The sequence below is a fragment of the Geotrypetes seraphini genome, chromosome 4 (genome assembly GCF_902459505.1).
Source record: "Geotrypetes seraphini chromosome 4, aGeoSer1.1, whole genome shotgun sequence".
In the NCBI taxonomy this organism is placed as follows: domain Eukaryota; kingdom Metazoa; phylum Chordata; class Amphibia; order Gymnophiona; family Dermophiidae; genus Geotrypetes; species Geotrypetes seraphini.
The window spans coordinates 143,947,496-143,970,448 of NC_047087.1; the positions used below are offsets into that span (position 1 = coordinate 143,947,496).

The 22,953-nt window shown below is 45.0% G+C and overlaps 1 protein-coding gene across 2 annotated transcripts in view; it reads right to left on the reverse strand.

Annotated features, from left to right (window-relative positions):
* Positions 1–22,953, reverse strand: part of CPNE2 (copine 2) — a 476,132-nt gene that overhangs the window by 198,575 nt on the left and 254,604 nt on the right. For both annotated transcript variants that reach the window (XM_033943760.1, XM_033943758.1), the window contains exon 10: positions 8,585–8,644. In XM_033943760.1, coding sequence (XP_033799651.1) covers positions 8,585–8,644 — 60 coding nt within the window. The remainder of the gene's footprint in view (positions 1–8,584; positions 8,645–22,953) is intronic.

The window sequence follows — 22,953 nt, forward strand, 5'->3', positions numbered from 1 at the left end:
ATGTAAACTCTCCTTCTACAAAATGCACACTGGTTGCCAATTCCCCATCGAATTACATATAAAATTATACTGCTCTGTTTTAAAACTTGACAGTCAAATTTACCAGCATTCCTTGACAAACTCTTAATCCCAGACACACCATTCAGGACCTTACGATCCGTATACCAAAATTTGTTAGCAATCCCCTCTTTAATAATAATTAATACTAGAAGAAATGAAATATTTATAACATATGCTCCGCAGTTATGGAATACTTTGCATTTTTCTCGGAGAATGAAATATTGATAGATTCAAGAGCTCCCTGAAGTCCTTCCTATACAAAGATGCCTTTGAAAATTAAATCTTCAATTGAATAATGTTTCTTTCTAAAGGCTCCAGACATTTCCCCTTTTAACCCAATTTGTATTTCCCATGCCTGCTTCTTTCCTATAATTATTGCCTCTGCTCTCGTCCTGCTGTTTCTGCCAAGCCTCTCTCTCCTCCCCCTTGCTCTCTGATGAGCCTGGCTTTAATGAAGGAAAGAACCACTTCCCCTTGGCTTCTGATGGAGGAAGGGCATTCCTTCCTCAGCCTGTGCCGTTTCTCTGAGGGGAAACTGTTTGTGAGCTTTCTGCCTTACAGGCACTGGATAATAGAAAGGCAAATTCTTCTTGCCTGGCTTTGGGACTGCTTTAGGTAAGTCAAAGCTTTCCTGTTCTATCTCCATTTCTTCTTCACCTCTCACAGGGTAGTCAGCTAACTTACTGTCCTGTGTACTGACCTGGTCAGCCCTTCTCCATCGGGGTTTGTATACTTTCTTATACTTCCCTGTGACAAACCTCAGGAATGCAGTAGGTTTGTCACAACACGGAGACCTCGATCGAGTAGTTGGTGGTCTGGAAGAGCTGGAAGGTCTGGAATGAGGCCTAGACGAAGAAGGTTGCTCTTTGGAAAAAGACCTATGCCTGGATGGATGCCTTAATGAAGGCCTCGATCGACGACGAGAGTAGTGTGTGGAAGCAGGTCTCAAGGATCGAGGAGACTTCGTCCTAGAGATGGAAGTAGGCAATGCTACAGGTGAATGGATAGGGCTAGAAGCAGTAGATCAAAACTCAGGAGGTTTGATGGAGGAATCTCGAAGCACTCCCAAAGACTCTGCTCCTTGTATGGAGTGTGAGGATTCCTGTCAAGGCACTCACAAAGAATCTACTCCTTGCATAGAGTGCATAGATGCCAGACCAGACACTTGCAAAGACTCTGCTCTTTGCATAGAGTGTAAAGGTTCAGCTCGGGGCAGAGGCAGAGGCTCGACCTTGTGGGAGACTGCTGATTACCCAGGCTGGATTAGAGAAGACAGTGTCGGCCCAAATTTGGTCAGTAACTGAACACACTGCTGCTCTAACATGGTCTGGAGGGAAGGCGGCAAAGATGGATCCGTGTCTGAAGAGTAGCACAGCGCTTGCACGACTTAGGATTATGGTTAGATCCAAGGCACTTGAGGCACCAACGGTGTGGGTCCGTGAGAGAAATCGCACGCTGGCACTGGCTACACTTCTTGCTGGCCGGGACTTAGGAGGGAAAATGGCCACAGTGAAGTTGAAGCCCGCAGGCTGTGGCCAAGCGGCCTGCCCCGCCAGTCGAACAAAAAAAAAGTCTCTTTGTTTTTTTGTTAAAAAAACTGAAAGAAAAGAAAACACAGCGATTCGCTTCTCAGCTCCGCGGAAAACTGAAAACTGAGGAGACTCACCCTGCGCTGGGCGGGAAGGCACTTGTACATGCGCAGTGCGGCTGACTCGAAACTTCTACATTTCTACAAGCAAGTCTGCTTGCGAGGCTGTCTGCATCCGGGCTCCATGGATGACTTCACCCATATGTGAGAATAGACTGCCTGCTTGTCCTGGGATAACTCACGGGTAGGAGAGTACCATCGAAAAAGTGAGCGAAAAGCTATAGGACAATTGCTTTGAAACACCTTGATCAAACACAAGATCTTAAATTCTGCCCGCATCTCAATAGGCAGCCAATGAAGCATGCATAATATCGGGGTGATAAGGTCAAATTTGTACACATGAGCAATAAGGCGAGCATTAAATCCAAGGAACTTCTATTTAATATCTATTTAAATCCAAGGAACTTCTATTTAATATTTATTTCACTGATTGACAAACTCTTTTTCATCACCTGCCCTTAACAGTTGCAAGCCTAGAGGGATAATTTCATGTTTATAATATTCCATCAATGAGGCACTATGCAACTCTAAATGAGATAAAAGTTTTTAACTGTTAAAAATATTTAGCCATTCATGATCCACCTCATCCACTTTGTCAGATGACATCAGTGCAGGAGTTTTCAATATTAATTCTCTGGACTTCAGAAAAACCCAAACCACTTTTCCAATTCTGAGCCATCATTTAATAATCCTCCCCCTAATTTTTGTAACCACAAACTATAATAGGGAACTATAAGAACAATAAATACCATCTAACATACAGTATATATAAATGTCCATATCATAAGATGATGATGATTGTCAGAACTTTATGAATATGAAAAAATCAGTGGAGAAAAAAAGGCCTCACAGTAACCCAAACAATATCTAAAGCACATAAAGGTGTATTTTCAGAGTACTTTGACTTACAGAGTTCCACAGTAAGTCTAAGTGCTTTGAAAATGAGTCCTAAAAGTCAAGTAGATGTGCTCTCATTTATTCATTGGCTAACACCCCCCCCCCCACACACACACACACACAACTCCACATTTTCAATATCAGGAGCAACTTTAATCTCTCCAAATATTACTGGTATTGAAAATATGGAGATTTTTTGGGCTGATGAATGAATAAGAAAACACCTACCGGTACTTGATTTTGTGTGCTTAAGGTATTCTTTGGGTTAATCTGATGCCTTTTTTCTTTCACTTATTTTTTTCATATTTATAAAGTCCTGACAAGTGGGTGGTCTTATAAATGGGTTGATGCTGGACAGCCATCTTTGCATGGGTGATTTTTGAACACGGATGAGAGTACCGGAGAGAAGAGAGTAGAAGAGAGCTGTGTGCATGAGTAAACTATCAACAATTTTTTTAATGTCACATGTGGTTTTAATTCACATTTATTTTTTCAGGTCCTGTCCTGTTAAGGTCCTGAGGCAGCCGCGAGGCCAAATGGTTGGCCTTCGCCGGTCAGGCTGACGTCTTGTTCTGCTCCACACATCTTAAAGATAAGTTGTTTGATACACAAAAAAATTTATAACAGACTGTTTGAAGATTTGGATAAACTATTAAGATTGTGTTAAATTAAAAACACTGAAGGGCTACATAATTGTGCTCTTGGAGGTTTTTCTGCCGATGAAGTTATTTACCATCTCTAGTTAGAGGAGTGTTTCCTCTCTAATGGGGTTCTGAGGCTTTTCCTTCGATCACAAGTACAAGCGTTATCTTAAGTTCTTTTCTAGTAAATAAGTACGCAGCTATTATTGTAGGATTTTAAGATTTTCATGTTTATGCTGTGTGGGATTTGATATTTTTGTTTTTAAATAGTAGGGTTCCCTAGGGGTCTGTGCTGGGAAGGCTGCTTTTTAACATTTATCAATGATCTAGAAATGGGAATAACTAGTGAGATAATTAGATTTGCTGATGACACAAAATTGTTCACAGTTGTTAAATCACAAGAGGATTGTGAAGAATTGCAGAAGGACCTTGTGAGACTAGGCGTCAAAATGGCAGACGACGTTTAATATGAGCAAGTGCAAAGTGGTGCATGTGGGAAAGAGAAGCCCAAACTATAACTACGTGATGTTGAAGAGGTGCTGAGAGAGATCTGCTAAGGGAAAGAAAAACTCCATTGACAAATCTCACCTGCTAGCATTCAAACTAGGGAAAATGGTGGCTCATCCAAGAGGTGATGCTGACATCACTTTTACTTTAGAAGCATAGGGTCTTGTAATCCCACCAACTCTAAATATACAGGTGATCCTGGGAATGTATAGTAATTGCTCATTGCTGATACTGGGCACATAGCTAAACTGCATGATAGTTACCTTGCAAATGTCTTCCTGATGCCTCCATACCCGCATAGCTGATTCATACCGAGGCAGTCTTCAGTGATGCCAGAATAAATGCCTCTTATGAATAAGGCAGAGCATTGCCATGGAGTTTGCTCTCCTCACAGCTAAAGTTGTTCTTCCTCCTGGTGGACATTAAAGGATGCTGTTCCACATACACAGAAAACCAGATGTCACAGCTCATCACGGCCCATGCAGTTCATTCAGTAGACATCCACTTCTGCACTTAAACGTCCTTACTGTGTATGGCTAGGGAAGGTTATTTTAGACAGTGGGAATGACTGAGAAGTCCATGTCTGTGCAGGAAATATCCAAAATATGGATGTCTCTGTGACAATTTATTGCTCTATTTCTGTTACTGGCAATTTTTGGGTGATGACTTGGATATTTTTTCGGGATGATTTTATGACTTGAACATCTTTTCAACAATGCCCCTCCACGTTTCTTAAGCTGCATGTTTGTTTTTAAAGAGCTTTTTTGTGCAAAGTGATTGAAGTTGCTGAGCCAATTTTGGACTGTTGAGGGCAATAAGTACAAGCCTCTCTGAGTGCATGGTTTCTCATTTTTTCTTTTCTATGATTATCAAAGTTGTATATTCTATATGTGAGATTGCTTTTGATTACTTTAGCAGTGTTTTTGTGTGATATAATGTTTCTATTAAATGTTTTTAGATGTTAGAAATGTGTAGTTTCTATATTTTTTTCCTTTTTTTATTACTTACTATCTTAAATAATAAAATGCTAGTCCGTGTATGCGCACTCGCGACAAGCGTGTTCCCTGATCCCTTTTCTGTCGGGATGTGGCTGCACGAGTGCGCATGCGCGCTTACTAGGTCACTGGCAGAAGATGAACCGTCACAGAGGGAGTGAACGCGGAGTCCTGCCGTCCTTCAAACGTAAGTCTCCTTCTTTGCCCGACTCCGGCCTCTGCTCCTCACCAGTCCTGCCTTCGGTCCTGTCCCTGTTAAACTGGCTGCCAATAACAAAGCCAGATGCCATGGGTTCTTCCCTTTTGCCAAATTGCTAAAGCCTCTGCCGGTCTCGATCCTGCCCATCTCTGAAGTTACTTCCTGATTTTGAGGGGCGGGATCGAGACCGGCAGAGCCTATAGCGATTTAGCAAGAGGGAAAGCCCCCGTGATGTCTGGCAGAGTTTGCCGTCGTCACTCCCCCCCCCACCCCGGCGCACCCAAATTCAAATGCTCTCGGCAGGTCGGGAGAGGGTAGAGCAGGCTCGCACACCCGGCGGGGACAGGGTAAGAATGAGGCTCCTTGCAGGAGCAGGACCAATGGCTGGAGTTCTCCGCTGAGTCTGGTAAGGAGTGGTTCCCTCAACAGGAAGCGTCGGGTCGAATTCAAATACTCCTGGCAGGTCGGAAGGGGGGCGCTCCGCCCCACTGCCAAGCTCTGGAGCAAAGAAGCCTTGGTCCGGCCCGGCCCGCTGAGAGGGAGAGCGGCGCTGGCACCGAGGAGGGAGGGGGGGGGACACACACGAGGGCTCTGCCGTCGACTCAGCTTGGCCGCTCCGTCTCTGCCGGGGCTAACAGTAGCAGCCCCCGAAGCTCCTCACCAGCCTGTCCCGCCCCCTCCAGAAGGGTTAGGGTTAAAGTGAAATTGGGCCTGGGCAGCTGTAAAAGGCAGACATGTAACGAAGCACTCTTACGCTTCATTGGGGATCCGATCTGGGAAGGGAGGAAGAGAATTGGCTTGGGGGTAATAATGATGATGAGGTAAGGAAAGGGGGAGAGAAATAAGATGGAGAAAAAGGAAAAAGCAATGAAGTAGGGGAAAGGAAAGACCAGGATAAAGGGTCAGATAAGGAGAAATGAGGAAGGGATGAGAAATTAGATGGTGAGGCCGAAGGAAAAGGCAGAAATGGAACTAGGAGACAGCAATGGAAAAACTAGAAGGAGGGGGAAAAATTGAATAGGATAGTGGAAGGAAGACGGTCTGGTGTGAATATTAAAAGAATGGAGACAGGCAACAGGAAATGCATTTTTAAAAGGAGAAAGAATATAATCGCAGAAAGCGTGGTTGGTAAAAAAAGAATGGAAACTAAGAGTTGAACCTGGAAACAGAAATAAGAATGAAATAAAAAGATTAATTAAAGGGCTGCTGCTGGATAAGGTGAGCAGTGATGGGGTGGTGGAGGACACAGGGGAGGAAAAAGGAAGAGAGAAAGGGTGGTGGTGGACAGCCAAGGAAAAAAAAAATAAAGACAGAAATACAGAAAGCGGCTAAGGAGAGAGAAAAAGAAATAAAAACACACACTCACACACACGTATTCTAGCACCCGTTAATGTAACGGGCTATAAGGCTAGAGATCGCTGGACTGGACAGGGGGAGCAGGTAAGGGGTGCTGGGAGGGGGAGCTGGGAGGGGGAGCAGGGAAGAGGTTGTGCTGGACAAGGATGAGGTAACAGGAAGGGAGGCCTACTGCTGGACAGGGGGAGCATGGAAGAGGTGCTGTTAGACGGGGGGGGAGTAGATAACAGGAAGGGAGGCCTACTGCTGGATAGGGGAAGCAGGGAAGAGGTGCTGCTAGACGGGGGAGAGGTAAAAGGAAAGGAGAAGACCTACTGCTTGGCAGGGGGAGAATGAATGGGTGCTGCTGGACAGGGGGAGACTTAAAAAGAAGGGAGAAGGGCTCCTGCTGCACAGGGGGAGCAGGGAAGGGGTGCTGCTGGACAGGGGGAGACTTAAAACGAAGGGAGAAGGGCTCCTGCTGGACAGGGGGAGCAGGCAAGGGATGGTAGTGGACAGCCGAGGAAAGAGAGAGAAAGAAAGTGGCCAGGGAGAGAAAAAGAAAGAAAGAAAGACAGACACACACATATTCTAGCACCCGTTAATGTAACGGGCTTAAAGACTAGTAATAAATAAAATGTAACTGGTTATTCTTTTTTCTTCATTAAAACAAACCCAAGGAAGGAACTGAGGCCCAGATGCATTAAAGCCAGCGATCAACACTAAACCTGTTTTAACATTTGCCAACCCGATGCAGAAAACGGTTCATCACTTGGTTTTCAGCACAATAGCTAATTTCTTGATCTGACCATGCAAATAAGCTGATTTATATTAAAATGCCATGTAAACTAGTAGAGCGATTGATGCTCTCACGCAACTTCCCGATGCAATAAAAAAAAAAAAAAAGTGATCGCTTTTAGCGATCCAAAAATACAACTGGTTAGCGATCCAAAAATGCAACTGGTAAACATCAGACGCTTACCTGTCCAACCTTTTTTTGGGGGGGCACAGATGCTGTGGATGTTACACATGTAGAATATCTGCCCTATTAGGGTTAAAAAAAAAAAAAAGTACCTCTCCCCACGAACTGGCACCACGAACCCTCTTCCTCCTACCATACCGACCCCCCACCCAATGAAAGAAAATTGGCAGGAAGGATGCCCACTCTTCCTGCCATGCCAACCACCCTCCCACCTCAGCAGCGAAACAGTAGGAGGGATGCCCACTCCCTTCTGCTACCAAACATCCCCTACTCTCCCCCCAAAAAAAGGCAGAAGGGATGCTCAATCCCTCCTGCCACCAGGCATCTGAGCCAATCAGGGCCTTAGGCCCAACCCAGTACATCATATGATGAACCAGGGAGGGAAAGGTCCGTCATTTTGAAGTGGCAGGCCTACAAGCAGGACAGACAGCTTACCTCCCTCTCCAACTTCTCTAAAAAGGTAGGGGTAGTGGGGTTGGACAATGAGGAAGGGTTTCAGGGGATCTCCAGTGGAATAGGAGATGTTTAGGAGGACCTGGCCTTTGGTGGCAGGAGGGAGTGGGCATCTCACCTGCCAATTTTCTTTTGTTTTGGGGAGTGGTCAGCATGGCAGGAGGAAGTGGGCATTCCTCCTGCTGTTTCGCTGCCGCTGGAGGTGGAGGAGTAGCATCCCTCCAGCCAATTTTCATTGGTAGACAGGGGGGTTTAGTATGGCAGATGGACGTGAGCATGCTTCCTGCCATTTTTGCTGGCATGGGGGTGGTTCGTGGCGTTGGTTCATCAGGAAGAGCCCTCATCGGAGGAGGGGGAAGGTGCTTTTCTCTCTCTTTTTTTGTTTAATGGGACAGATATTGTGCATGTGTAACACGCACGGCATCTGTGACCATTTTTTAAAAAAAAGTTTTCCTGCCTCGAACAGCTAAGTAGCAGGAGGCTTTTCCCTGCCTCTCAGCTGTTCGAGCTTCCCCTGCCAGCTCTGCGCACGTGTGAGTCGCTCTCACAGCGATCATCGGACGGCAGAGTCAGAGATTACGACAAGCATCCACTTGAATCATTTGCATGCAAATGTTTTAGTGCATCAATAGCTTTTTTTGAATCAGCCAAAAAATTGGATTGGTGCAGACCCACTAATCCTCTTAGGACATCTAGGCCTGAGACACCACATTCATGAGGGACTGGTGAAAACTTCACTGTGGTATGCAAGTGATTAAAAGCAGTTTGAGTCTGAAAGCAGCACAACTCATTTGCTTTTCCTAACAATATGCCTAAAATTAAGCATCTTTTTACAGCTCTTGGAAATAAGAGTGAAAAATATCTTACAGTGAACATTAGTTGGCAGCCTCCAAGGATATAGTCCAGGAAGGAATGATCTCTAGTGATCTGAAAGAAAAGAAAAACTTCTGATGAGTTATTACAATTTCTACTCCGATAAAGTTTTTGTACCTCACCTTAATGCTGAAGGATTTTATGAGCTTAATTTAACAATGTGAAAAATATTGGCCGACTCAGATTGTCAAATGACATTAGACATGTGGAGGGGCATAATAAAAATAAAGTCTAAGTCCCCTTTTGGCCTAGGCCCTAAATGTTGAAAGTAGAAGCAGGGAGAATGTCCATTCTCAAAAAAAAAAAAAAAAATAAATCAAAAATTTTTTTTTTTTTTAAGAATAGCCTATCTCTACATTCAGCTGTTTAAATGCCCAGAGCACTACTACGTCTATACTTACAATACATTACCAACCAAAAAACAGCCTAAGAGAAGGAAGCATCTCTAGGAGGATGCAGAGAAAACTTTTGAAATTGCTACATTACCTGCTGTTTCTTCCCCGGAGCGCTTCCAGGACATTGTGAGTGCCTATTGCCAACAGGCACTGGAAAAGGACACAAACTACCATCGGGTCCTGAGTAGAGAGTTGCGCGGGGACAGAAATCCCACCCGTCCCCGTCAAAGTCACACCCGTCCCCGTGAGGAATCCTACCCGTCCCCACCCGTCCCCGTGAGGAATCCCTCCATCCCCACCTATCCCCGCCCGTCCCTTTAAACTTCAGAAATTGTTATTTCATTTAATTATGCTACTGAATTAAAGGCTCTGGTAGAGACCCATTTACAAATAAGCAAAGAGATTTTATTAATTTGGAAATATTAATTGGGAAGAATACATACTTTGTAAATGGGTTTCTACCAGAGCCTCTAATGTTTATAAATTTTTATCAACACAACTAATATACTACTTTATCCTGAAGCAAAAAAAAAAAAAAGAAATAGAATATTTTTCCTACTTTTGTTGCCTGGTTTCTGCTTTCCTCATGTTCTCATTCAATTCCTTCCATCCACTATTCTCTCTGCGTCTTCCATTTGCTCTGTTACTGTGCCTCTCCCTTTCTCCCCCCTTCCAAATTGGTCTGGCACCCATCTTCTTCCCTCCGCTCCCCCCATAGTCTGGCATCTCTGTCTTCTTCCCTGCCAGCGTCTTTGCCCCACTCTCTCTTCCCCATTTCCCTTCAGCATCTTCTCCACACTCTCTCTTCCCCATTTCCCTTAAGCATCTTCTCCCCACACTCTTCCCCATTTCCCTTCAGCGTCTTCTCCCCACTCTCTCTTCCCCATTTCCTTTCAGCGTCTTTCTCCCCCATCTTCTCCAAGTCCTATCAGCGTCCTTCTCCTCCCTCTGTCTTCTCCATGTGCTTTCAGTATCCTTCTCCCCCCTCTGTCTTCTCCATGTCCTTTCAGTGTCCTTCTCCCCCTCTGTCTTCCCCATGTCCTTTCAGTGTCTTTCTCCCCCCCGTCTTCCTCATGTCCTTTCAGCATCCTTCTCCATCCCTTTGTCTTCCCCATGTGCTATCAGCGTCCTTCTCCCCCCTCAGTTTTACTTATTTCCCTTAAGCGTCTTTCCCTCTCCACTCCACCTTTCCTCCCTTTCTCCCTCCCTGCCCCTTACCTTCGTGGCACTTCCCCGCCTGACCGACAACAGAATAGGCCCGGTCCGACAAACCTCCCTGCCCTGAATCCTGCTGCTGTAAGAAGGTAATTTAGATTCACGGCTACAGGGCAGGGAGGTTTGTCGGACCAGGCCTGTTGTCGGTCGGTCGGGGGAAAGCGCCACGAAGGTAAGGGGATCTGGCTGGCTCTGCACTCCCCCTAAGGCTGCCCCGGGGCGGACCGCTCTCCCCTTGGTACGCCACTGCCTTGAATTTATCCTACCTGCCCTGCCGCAGCACACAGCCGACCGGAAGTCTTCCCGATGTCAGCGCTGATGTCAGAGGGAGGGAGGGCTTTGCTTAAGCTATCCCTCTCATGTCAGCACTAAAATCGTGGAAGACTTCCGGGTCGGCTGTGTGCTGCGGCAGGGCAGGTAGGGAAAAGAAGAGGAGCCTTGCGGCTCCAGTGCATCCAACCCCGCAGGAACCTCGCGATCCTAGAAGGCGTCCCCACGGGATCCCCACATCCCTAGGGGGCGTTCCCACGAGATCCCCGCGACCCTAGGGGGCATCCCTACGGGATCCCCACAACCCTAGGGGGAACCTGCGGGATCCCCGTCGTCCCCGTTCCCGTGCAGCTCTCTAGTCCTGAGACCGGGAGATAAGAACGTGCTTACTCCTGTGGCACAGCCACAGAGCGTGGCCAGAGGGGCATGACCTAATGGGCAGGTCATGCCCCTTAAGAGCCCCTTGGGAGCCATTGGAGCTGTTGGAGCAGTAATAATAGAGATAAGTTTTTAACACACATTTTTTCCTAACTATACTGGATTGTGTAATGGGTAACTTTCGAGTCTCAGCCCCGGTAACAGCTGGACCTATGGATAAACACTTGATATTACCTGGGACTCTAAAACCTCCAGATAAACTTGATTCAATTTCAGGAGCTTCACTAAGCTCCCCAGAATGTACCCCTCCCCTCCCTCCTCATCTTCCTAGGGGCTTAGAGCCAAATGGCTCACAAGCAGCTTCTATTGAAGTCTCCAACCCTCAGCTGGCTACGGAGATTGTATTTTCTCAGATGCCTCAAGTTTTTGTTGAAACTGTTAGCCAGTCTGAATGTTCAGAAGAAAACCTGGATTAAGTTACCTTGAAAGATTTATGGGCTTTAAATACGAGGATGGAGGTAATGTTGAAAAAAAGTCACTAATCAGGTAGGTTATTTTTTCCAAGGAAGTAGTAGACAAGTTGGGGAATGTAAATGCCAACATTGGGAATCTAGATAAACATACACTTGTTATGGAAAAACAGAAATAATTTGCAGTCCTCTATGCTGGCATCTACTAAAGATTCCTTGAATATTCAGTATAAGTTAGAGATGAATGAAAATCAAGCAAGGGCAAAGAATTTAAGTTTGGTAAATTTTCCCTCGACTCATTTGTTATCCCCTGAGATACTATTGAGAAAGTATTTTAAGGAGATACTTGGAGTAACTAGGATTTCTAGTTTAAATTGTTTAACTAAACTGTTTATGTATTTTTGGATCCTAATCTTAACTATGTGAATGTAACATTGTGAAAATATTTCAATTTTAAAAAAAAACCAGCCTAAGTCCCAAACAAAGGAGGAGCCAGCCTTTCGCCTAATAGCTGGACCGAATACAGAACAACACCGAATACAGAATCCACCCACCCCCCAAGAACCCACCCCCCTTCCTAACAATTGCGGCAGGAGAGATAACATAAGAACATAAGCATTGCCTCTGCCGAGTCAGACCATAGGTCCATCATGCCCAGCAGTCCGCTCCCGCGGCGGCCCTCCAGGTCAATGACCTGTAGTGATCTATCACTCATTATACCCCTGGATCCCCTTTCCCTTCAAGAACTCATCCAATCCCTTTTTGAAACCCAAAATCGTACTCTGCTCAACCACCTCCTCTGGAAGCGCATTCCAAGTGTCCACCACCCTCTGGGTGAAGAAGAACTTCCTAGCATTTGTTCTAAATCTATCTCCCCTCAATTTTTTTGAGTGCCCTCTAGTTTTTGTTGCCCCCGCCAATCTGAAGAATCTGTCTCTCTCTACCTTCACCATACCCTTCATGATCTTATAAGTTTCTATCATATCCCCTCTAAGTCTCCGCTTTTCCAGGGAAAAGAGCCCCAGCCTCTTCAGCCTCTCAGCATATGAGAGGTTTTCCATGCCCTTTATCATTTTTGTTGCTCTTCTCTGGACCCTCTCGAGTATCGCCATGTCTTTCTTTAGGTACGGCGACCAGTACTGGTCGCAGTATTCCAGATGCGGTCGCACCATTGCCCTGTACAGCGGGAGGATAACTTCCTTGGTTCTGGTAGTGATACCTTTTTTGATAATGCCCAACATTCTGTTCGCCTTTTTTGAGGCTGCTGCACATTGCGCTGCCGGTTTCATTGTTTTATCCACCAAAATTCCCAAGTCCTTTTCTAGGTTGCCTTTTCCCAATGTCATCCACCCCATTGTGTAATTATACATCGGGTTCCCTTTCCCTATGTGCATAACTTTACATTTCTCCACATTGAAGTTCATCTGCCATTTATTTGTCCACTCCGTCAGTTTGTTCAGGTCCCTTTGGAGTTCTTTACACTCCTCAACAGATCTAACCGCACTGGAGAGTTTTGTGTCATCCGCAAATTTTACAACTTCACACTTTGTCCCTGTTTCCAAGTCATTAATAAATATGTTGAATAGCAGTGGTCCTAGCACTGACCCCTGTGGGACGCCACTTGTGACCCCTTTCCAGTCAGAATAGTGTCCCTTTATTCCTACCCTCTGTTTCCTGTTTGCCAGCCAGTTTCTGATCCATCTGTGTATTTCCCCTTCCACCCCGTGGTTCCACAGTTTCTTTAGAAGGCGCTCATGAGGTACCTTGTCGAAGGCTTTCTGGAAGTCCAGGTATACTATGTCTATGGGGTCACCTTGGTCCAAATGTTCGCTTATCCCCTCGAAGAAGTGCAGCAGGTTTGTTGCTCATCTCCCCTGCCAGGATGGCGATCAGCCACCTCCGAACTGCTGCGACCCGTGGCAGGAGACATGCCCAATCTCTCCTGCCGCAGTTTGTGGAAGTTCGGGTAGAGAGGTGATCGCTATCGCGGCCAACCCACCCCATGTGCCTCAGGCCATGCCCACAGGAGGGGCCTAAGGCAACTGGGCCAATTCTGGTTAGCCAGGCGCATAAGGCCCCTCCTGTGTGCAGGGCCTTAGGTGCCTGGCCCAATCAGGCCCTAAGGCCTGCCATTCGGCGGATGGTGGGCCTACAGGGCAGACGGGCTTGGGACCCATCCGTCCATCTTATTTTAGGTAGGGGGGTGTCGGGGGTAGGTGTCAGGGGATCGGCGGTGGGTGTCGCGGGGTCAGAAGTTGAGGGGGCTTGGGGGGGCCAGTCGTGGGTGGGTGCATCATGGGAAGGAGAGCCTGGGATCCCTCCTGCTCGTATTTTAGTGGAGGTGGGAGGTAAGGGGGTCGCCGGGGCAGGAGGAGTTGGGCTCTCTCCTGCCAGGATCACATCGCGGGTTGGGGGGTCGCTGGGGCAGGAGGGGTTGGGCTCCCTCCTGCCCGGATCGCATCACGGGTTGGGGGGGTGGCGTGAGCAGGAGGGGTTGGGCTCCCTCCTGCCCAGGAAAGATTGGCTCTCTCTCCTGCCGCGATCCTCACCCCGAAGTGCCACAGTTGGTGGCACTTTGGGGGATCGCTATCGCGGCAGCAGAGATGAGGCATCTCTCCTGCTGCGATTGTTGCAGTGGGGGCAGGTTGCCGCGATCAGCTCAGCGGCCCCTTTTCGGCACTTATACCTGTTTTGATTTGGTCTAAGTCAAAACGTATAAGTGCCAATTAGGCAACCTGTCAAAAGTTTTGGTTATACCTGCTGTACGACTAAGCTGTAACAGTGGTTTTAGCACATGCCTAGCATGCGCTAAATTGCCGCGCGTGCTAGACACTAACGTCAGCATTAAGCTGGCAATAGTTCTAGCCGCATAGCACAGGTTTAGTGCGCGCTAAAAACGTTATTGCAGCTTAGTAAAAGGAGCCCTAAGTGGAGGTTGGCCTACCTCCTGCCCTTTCCCCTCCTCTAAAAACACCTCTTTTCGCTCTATGTATTTAGAGGCATGGGAAAGGCCTAAGCTGGTTTTATATACATCTAAAACCAGCTTTGATTATCGGTACTTGGACGATCTGGCTTTTTGATCGTCCATGTACCGATTTAGGCCACTTTTTAGACATTTTTTTGTTTTGATTATGAGCCCCCATACTGTAGAACTCCACTTAAAAGTAAGACTTGATGTCAACATAACTTCTGCAGAAATCTTATGAGTTATTTGGAGCAGTCAACTGAAAAAAATTAACCAAGTGCATCTAATGCAAAAGCCATATATACCGTTCACTTCTCCTTTCCATGTCCAGCTCAACCATTACGCAATAACAAAAAAATGGGGAGAAAATAGTTACTACAGTATAATCTCGTTATAACAGACTTCAAGGGACCTGGAAAAACGGTCTGTTATATCCAGAGTCCGTTATATCCAGAGTTGCATTTTTTAAAAACTTTATTTAGGGCAACTTGAAACAATGTAAATTGATGAACAACAGTCCCTGCTCAAGCATATCAGCAACATCAATAACAAAACTCAGCAAAATATTGGTATGGCATGAAATGATTGTAAACCAGAACACTGTACTGGAAAGAAAAATACTCTTGTCATTTTTTTTCTGGGCTGCATTTTGATACTACATCACCAGCATGCCACGTGCCTTGTAGGCAGAGCCTGCATGTCCATTATAGCCAAATAAAACTACAGCTAAAGCGGCTCTGGGGACCAAAATAGTTGTCCGTTATATCCGAAAGTCCGTTATATGCGAGTCCAATATCCGATGATTTTCTGTATGTTTATAATGGCGCTTGGCCAGGACCAGTGGACCTCGTCCGCTATAGGCGAGTCCGTTATAATGAGATTATATTGTAGTATACCAGAGGCAATACCAAATATCCCCCAAAAAACACCTTCATATAAACACCTCTAGTAAAAATTGGATTAAATCTTCTCAAACCTTTTGCAAATTATGATAGATAATATAGTGTGCTCAGAAACCCAGAGACATAAGTTTGAATTTATCGTCTTCTGCCATTTCTGGCCACAAATGTAATAATCGCACACATCAATTAAACTTTTTCCTTGTTTTGTTTTATTTTTATTTTTTTTGCAATTTGAATAATAAAAAAAATTTTGTACAATAACTTGTGGGCTAGGGCAGTGTTCTTCAACCTTTTTACACCTATACCTATGGACCGGCGGAAATAAAATAATTACTTTGTGGACCAGCAAACTAATAAGACTGAGATTTTTTAAAACCCCATTGCCGCCCTGTCTCCGCGAGCTTGGTCCCGTTAACCATTTGATCCCATCCGCACAAGCTTCAAATAGTTATGATTTTATATTGAACATATTTTATTAAAGTATGAAAAGAAACAATATTCTGTACAATTGTCATTTTATAAATATAAATAATACAGGGCAAGGATCACCCCCGTCTCCCCTCCCCTTCACATATATCCCCTCTACTATCAACAAAACTGAATAAGCCAAATTATTACAGAATGCTACACAAATAACATGCTAACAGAATATCGCAGTCACACATGGTAGGAATGGTGTTAAGGGGAGTGCAACTAGGGCAACTGCCTCCTGGTCAGAGAGAGTCTTAAGCCAACTGGAAGCTAAAGACGCACTGCCTGGGCTTTGCACTCCCCAGTTATGTCTAACAACAGCTCTAGCAGGATACATATTTTAAATCTAATATATTCTAATCACAAGATAGAAATAAAATTATTTTTTTCTACCTTTTGTCGTTTCTGGTTTCTGCTTTCATTGTCTTTTCTCTCTCTTCCATCCACTGTCTGCCCTCTCCCCCTCCCATATGGTATCTGCGTTCTTTCTATGCCCCTCTCTCCTACACCAGATCTAGCATCTTTGTCTCTCTTTCCTTATTTCTCATCTGACTCCCCCTTCCCAGCATCAATCTCTCTCTACTTTGTCATTCCTCTGTCTCTTCCCTTTCCCTCATCTGATCTCTCCATTCCATCCCGACTCCTTCCCCTCCTCTAATCTCCCTGCCAGCTGTTTCCTTCCAATGTTCCTCCTCCCCTGTCCAGCAGTACCTTCTCCCTTTCTTCCTCCCTTTATCCAACAGTATCTCTCTTCCCTTCCCCTTCTCTCCTGTCAGCAGTATCCCCTTCCCCTCCCTTGTCCAGCAGTACCCCTTCTCCCTTTCCTCCTCCCCTTATCCAACAGTAACTCTAGTCCCTTCCCTTTCCCTTCTCCCCTGTCAGCAGTACCCCCTTCCCCTCCCTTATCCAGGAGTACTCCTTCTCCCTTCCCTCTCCAGCAAATGTTTCCTCTATGTAGGCTAGCGGCAGCTCTGTGTGCTTTTAACTTCGGCACACAGCTGCCCCTAAGCAGTATTTTAGCCACGGTTTCATGAGGCAGCCTCGTGGCCTTTGGTAGGCTGGCCTGCTTCGATGATGCGATGTGGGCTGGCCTACTAAAGGCCCCGAGGCTGCCTCATGAAACCACGCTAAAATACTGCTTAGGGGCAGCTGTGTGCCGTAGTTAAAAGCACACAGAGCTGCCGCTGCTTGTCTGGGGGTGCGGAGACAAAGGCTGGAGCAGGAGACATACGCGGCAGGAGTCAGTGGTGGAAGGCAGGAGTGCCGGCATAGCGACGGCAACAGGAAGTTGCATGTCAGCTGATGTCGGCACCTTTTGCTGCGGCGGGGACCCGAATCCTTCACAGACTGGCAAGATTTTTTTGCGGACCACCATCGGTCTGCGGACCAGCGGTTGAAGAACTGTGGGCTAGGGATCCCACATGGACTATGTTTCAATAGGCTGCTTCAGGAAGCCCAACTCATATCCATACTCAAAATTCCAGTCTCTGCTATATATGCTGTTGTATATATCTCTTGCTGAGAGTTAGACCAGACTTTACTGTCTTGTGTGTTTATTTTTTCAGCTTATCTGAGAGACAGAGAAGTCTAAAATTCCAGACTGATCCTAAGGTAGAAGACAGGCGAAGCCCACTTACAGGGCAGGGCTTCAGGATAACAAGAAACATCTACAAGGAAGAAGATTATCGAGGTAAGAACCTAATCTTCTTTCAAGTGCAATGTGTCTTTTGTCCTGAACATTAGGGACATACCAAATCAGTTCCCTGAGCCTGCCTTCAAAACGGAAGACCCGAAAGCAGTATCTTTCCTAGCTATGTCTACTCTATAGAACCTGATAAAGGTATGAAGGGTAGACCATGTAGCTGCTCTACAGATTTGCTCGTGTGAAACCACACGAGTCTCCATTCATGAGGTAGCAACTCTTCTGGTGGAGTGTAGCTTCGATGCAATCAGCAGCTGCTTATAACAGACCAAAAATACAGAGGTAATGGCCATATTAATCCATCTGGAAATCGAGGCCTTAAGACACCGGTCTCTCTTTCTTAACATCAGAGGTCATAACAAAAAGGTGATCAGATAGGTAAAGCTCATTGGCAAGTTCTTGTGATTTAACAACTATGGGTCATTGGCAAATTTAAATATTTCACTAGTTATTCAATTGGCAAGTTCTTATGATTTAACAACTTTGAACAACTTTGGGTCATCGGCAAATTTATATATCTCACTAGTTATTCCCATCTCCAGATCATTGATAAATATGTTAAAAAGCAGCAGTCCCAGCACAGACTCCTGGAAACCCCACTATTTACCCTTCTCCATTGAGAATATTGACCATTTAAACCCACTCTCTGTTTTCTGTCTTTCAACCAGCTCTTAATCCATAATAGGACATTACCTCCTATCCCATGACTAATTTCTTCAGAAGTCTTTCATGAGGTATTTTGTCAAATGTCTTTTGAAAATCCAAATACACAATATCAACCGGCTCACCTTTCTCCACGTGTTCATTCACCCCTTCAAAGAAATGTAGTAGATTGGTGAGGCAAGTTTTCCCTTGATTAAATCAATACTGGCTTTATCTAATTAATCCATGCTTTTGTATATGTTCTGCCATTTTGTTCTTTATACTAGTCTCTACCATTTTGCCCGGCACTGAGACTCACCGGTCTATAATTTCCTGGATCATCTCTGGAACCCTTTTGAAAATCAACTGTCTTCTGGTACTATGCTGGATTTTAAAGAAAAATTACTAACAAATTCATTTTTCAACTCTATTAGCACTCTGGGATGTATACCATCCGGTCAAGGCAATTTGCTACTGCTCAATTTGTCAAAGTGACCCATTACATCTTCCAGCATTACAAAGATTTGTTTGAGTTTCTCCAATTCATCAGATGCACTGGAGGGTGCAAGGGAAGAGCTCCTTTATGAGGGGGTGATGAAAAGTTCTCAGCGGACTGCTGGGCACGATGGACCTCAGGTCTGACCCAGCGGAGGCATTTCTTATGTTCTTATGTTCAGCGCAACCAACTTCCTAAATTCTGAGCCTTATTTTGCCACTGTAGCTGAAAACAGTGAAACACTCACTTGACATCCAGCAAATGAAATGTTTTATCCTTTTTCTTAGACCGTGTAGGAGGAAAAGCAGACAAACAGACTTCCCGATTGACATGGAAAGTGCCAATTTGCAGAATTGTAATGCTATGTTTTGACATTGTTTCAGATTATTGTTTGAACCTTGTCAACAAAAAGTGTGGAATTTTCAAGTGTGGAACTCTGAGATATCATGAAGTTCTTATTCCTGCAGAAGAAAACACCAAAGGAAATCCATGAATGTATGATGCAAACATTAAGTGACAAATGCCCATTGTATTCCACAGTGAAGTGATGTGTAAACTTTCAGTGTAGGAGATTGAGACTGAAGATGTAGCAAGGTCTGGGAGGCCTCAAATGATGTCAGCTCCTGAAATTGTTGACCATGTCCATGACCTGATTTTGGCAGATCAATGGATATTGGCTCAAACAATTGCTGAGACACTACAGATATCCAGGGATCATGTTGGGTGCATATTCCATGAGCAGTTGGGTATGCAGAAGCTGTCATCTAAGTGGGTGCCCATATGTTTGAATGCTGACGAGAGACGATGAGTGGACACTTTCAAGTTGATTTTGCAATATTTTCAGCGAGCAGGTGCCATCATTTTGGTACTAGTTACTGTTGATGAAATATGGTTACACAAGATGATCTGTAGACAAAACAACAGTCCATGTAATAGCAGCACTCAGGTTTTCCAAGGCCAAAGAAATTCAAGAACCCAAATGTCATCAGGAAAGGTCATGGCCAAAGTGTTTTCGAATCAGGAATATGTTGTAATATCTATCTTCCCCAAGGGGCCAAACACTTAATTTCAAAATACTACTATAACTTTCTATGCCAATTAAAGGAGGCATTATAAAAGGATAGGGAAGCAGCGGAAAGGAGTTCTCTTTTTGCAAGACAATGCACCTGATCACAAAACTGAATAAGTTGGCCTGCACATTTTCCACTCCTGTTACATGTAAAGCTGAAAGGTCCTGCAAATGAGCTTCTGCCCACCAAAAGAGTTGAGTTTCTAGGTGTAACGGGGGCTTCTGGTGCCTCCTTGCCTTTAACCAGCACCAATTAATGATCTCAACCAAAGTCCAAAATGCACAGATAACAGAGAGGAAAGGTCTCAGTAACCTGGCAAACAATCCAATCAGGATGAATGAGTTTGCACTAACAGGGTTCTGGTATCTTTCATTGACCTGAAAACCTCTCCATAAAGTGCTTTAACTTTTCTTCAATTTTTTTCTTTTTGTTTGAATTTTGAATTTTATAATAAGTTAGGAATAATGAACTTCAATAGAAATAAAAAAAACTTAAATCCAAACTTATCTTTAGTGTGGTGTACAAATTCCCTCTGCACTATAAACCTAGTCAAGTTTAATTCATCCCTGATGGGATCCGTTTCGGCTTGAGTAACGGTTTTATCAAGGGTCAGAATTTTGCAGGGAATACCTATAACAAAAACTTCCTTATTAACATGTTCCCACACTACAATTACTTAAATGTTGTTTTATATATTGTTATAGAAATCAAAATCAGCAATTTGGACTTATTAGACGTAGAAATCCACTCACTTAACTCCAGCGTGCACAACCGGTAACTGAAACTCATCAATTTTTAAATAGACGGTGGTGCATGCGTAATAGCTCAAACTTTTCTCTTTTTTGCGTCTCAAGCCTCTTTTTGAAATAACACTTAAAGATCTCAAACTTCTTTTTAAGATAAAACTTTAAAAAGTTATTTTATATTTTAAGCTTTTCAAACTGAATCTCTTAATTTATTGAAAATTTTTCATCTTATGAGAAAAAAACTATTAATTGTATGTTAATTGTGTATGTTGGACGTCAGCTGTTGCTGATGTACATTCAGACATGACACTTGTCATTGTGAAACAGGAAGGAACATCAGCTGTTAATAACACCCCTTAGACAGAATTAAAAACTGCCATCACTTGAACCATGGAAGGCATCATTGTCTCGAAGGCAACAAGATGTTAACAGTCTAGAAAAAATACCCCAATTTAAGCACTGTTTAGCCCTCTTGGGTAGAGAGAACCCAGGTGAAAAATCCACCTTGCTTCCCATTGTAATAAATGCTTTTCTCTATTGCCTCCTCTTTCTGTGCAAGGTTCTATGTCAATGCAAAAGCACTTTAAATCTGAAAAAAGGTGTCCTGCCTCAGTGCAATGAGAGACCAAAGGTTCTCAATTTTTAATTTGACCTATGTTCAATCATTCTTGCTCGCAAGCACCGGATAGATTTACCTACATACAGTTTTACGCAAGGACACTGTATGATATAGATAATTTATATGGTTCTGCAGCTGCATGTGGGAAAGTCCCCGGAGTTTGACAGATTCACTGTAAAATATTATAAATGATATCATGAGTTGTTGTTACCCCTGCTGTTGCGTTTTCATAACTCCCTGGAGGGGAGTAGCCAGCTGCCCTTCTTCATGTGCTTGGCGGGGTTTACTGTGCTGGCCAAGGAGGGGAAAGATCCGGTGCGTCCTATCGCCCGATCTCTTTATTGGGCGTGGAAACCAAGATCTTCATGAGAGTTTTGTCGGATTGTTTGAGTTGGATTCCGCTTTTGATCCATCCTGATCAAACGGGGGTTGTGGCGGGTAGACAGGTGGGCGACAGTGTTCGGAGGGTGTATAATCTTTTAGATTGATGAAAGATTTGACCTGCAGACTTTGCTCGCAAACACTGCATGATTGACATTTAAAGTGTCCAACAAAGCACAGTTACTTACCGTTAACAGGTGTTATCCAGGGACAGCAGGCAGATATTCTCTACACGTGGGTGACGTCACTGACAGAGCCCACTAGTGGACGTTTTCTCAAGCAAACTTGCTTGAAGACCTTCAAGCTTGCGATTGGCCCATGCATGCATGCACGCCCCTCCCGCCCGACCTAGGGCATGTGTCTCCTCAGCGTGGCCTCAGTTCAGATAGCTAGCAAAAAAGCCAACCACGGGGAGGTGGGTGGGTTGCGAGAATATCTGCCTGCTGTCCTTGGATAACACCTGTTATGGTAAGTAACTGTGCTTTATCCTAGGACAAGCAGGCAGCATATTCTCTACATGTGGGTGACCTCCAAGCTAACCAGAAAGGGATGGAGGGAGAGTTGGCAATTTAGGAGAATAGATTTTGCAAAACTGACTGGCCAAAGTGGCCATCACGCCTGGAGAAAGCATCCAGACAGTAGTGAGAAGTGAAAGTGTGAACCGAGGACCAAGTGGCAGCCTTACAGATTTCCTCAATGGGAGTTGAATGGAGGAAAGCAACAGACGCCGCCATCGCTTGGACCTTGTGGCCTGTGACACGACCCAGCAGGGAGAGGCCAGCCTGAGCGTAACAGAAAGAGATACAAGCGGCCAACCAGTTAGAAATGGTTCGCTTAGAAACAAAGCGACCCAGGCGATTAGGATCGAAAGAGAGGAACAGTTGGGGAGCAGAATGACGAGAAGCAGTGCACTTCAAGTAGAAGGCCAGCGCACGCTTACAATCAAGAGAATGCCACTTCTCCAGGGTGAGAATGAGGCTTCGGAAAAAATACAGGAAGAACAATGGATTGGTTGTTGTGAAACTCAGAAACAACCTTAGGCAAGAATTTAGGATGGGTACGGAGAATCACCTTATCATGATGGAAGACAGTGAAAGGTGGGTCCACTACCGACGGGCACAAGTGAGACTAATAAGAAACACAACCTTCCAAGTAAGATACTTCAAGTGAGCCCGCGCTAGCGGCTCAAACTTAGGTTTCATCAAACGAGCAAGGATCACGTTAAGATCCCAAATCATGGAAGGTGGTTTAAGGGGGCGGATGAACTTTGAAAAGGCCTTTCATGAAGTGGAAAACCACAGGATGAACAGAGATAGGCTTCCCGTCAATCGGCTGATGGAAAGCAGTAATGGCACTAAGGTGCCAGACAAGTACAACAGATAACCCAGGACAGCAGACAGGGAGGCAGAGACCGGCTCCAGCTGTTGAGTAGCAAACCAGGAAGAAAAGCGGGTCCACTTCTGATGGTAACATTGGCGAGTGGACTCTTTCTGAGATGCCTCCAGGACATCCAGCACAGGCTGGGAGAACTGGAACGAGGGCATTAAGTCTCGAGGAACCAAGCCGTCAAGTGCAGAGATGGGAGGTTGGGATGAAGCAGTGAACTCAGACTCTGCGAAAGCAGAGAAGGAAAAACAGGCA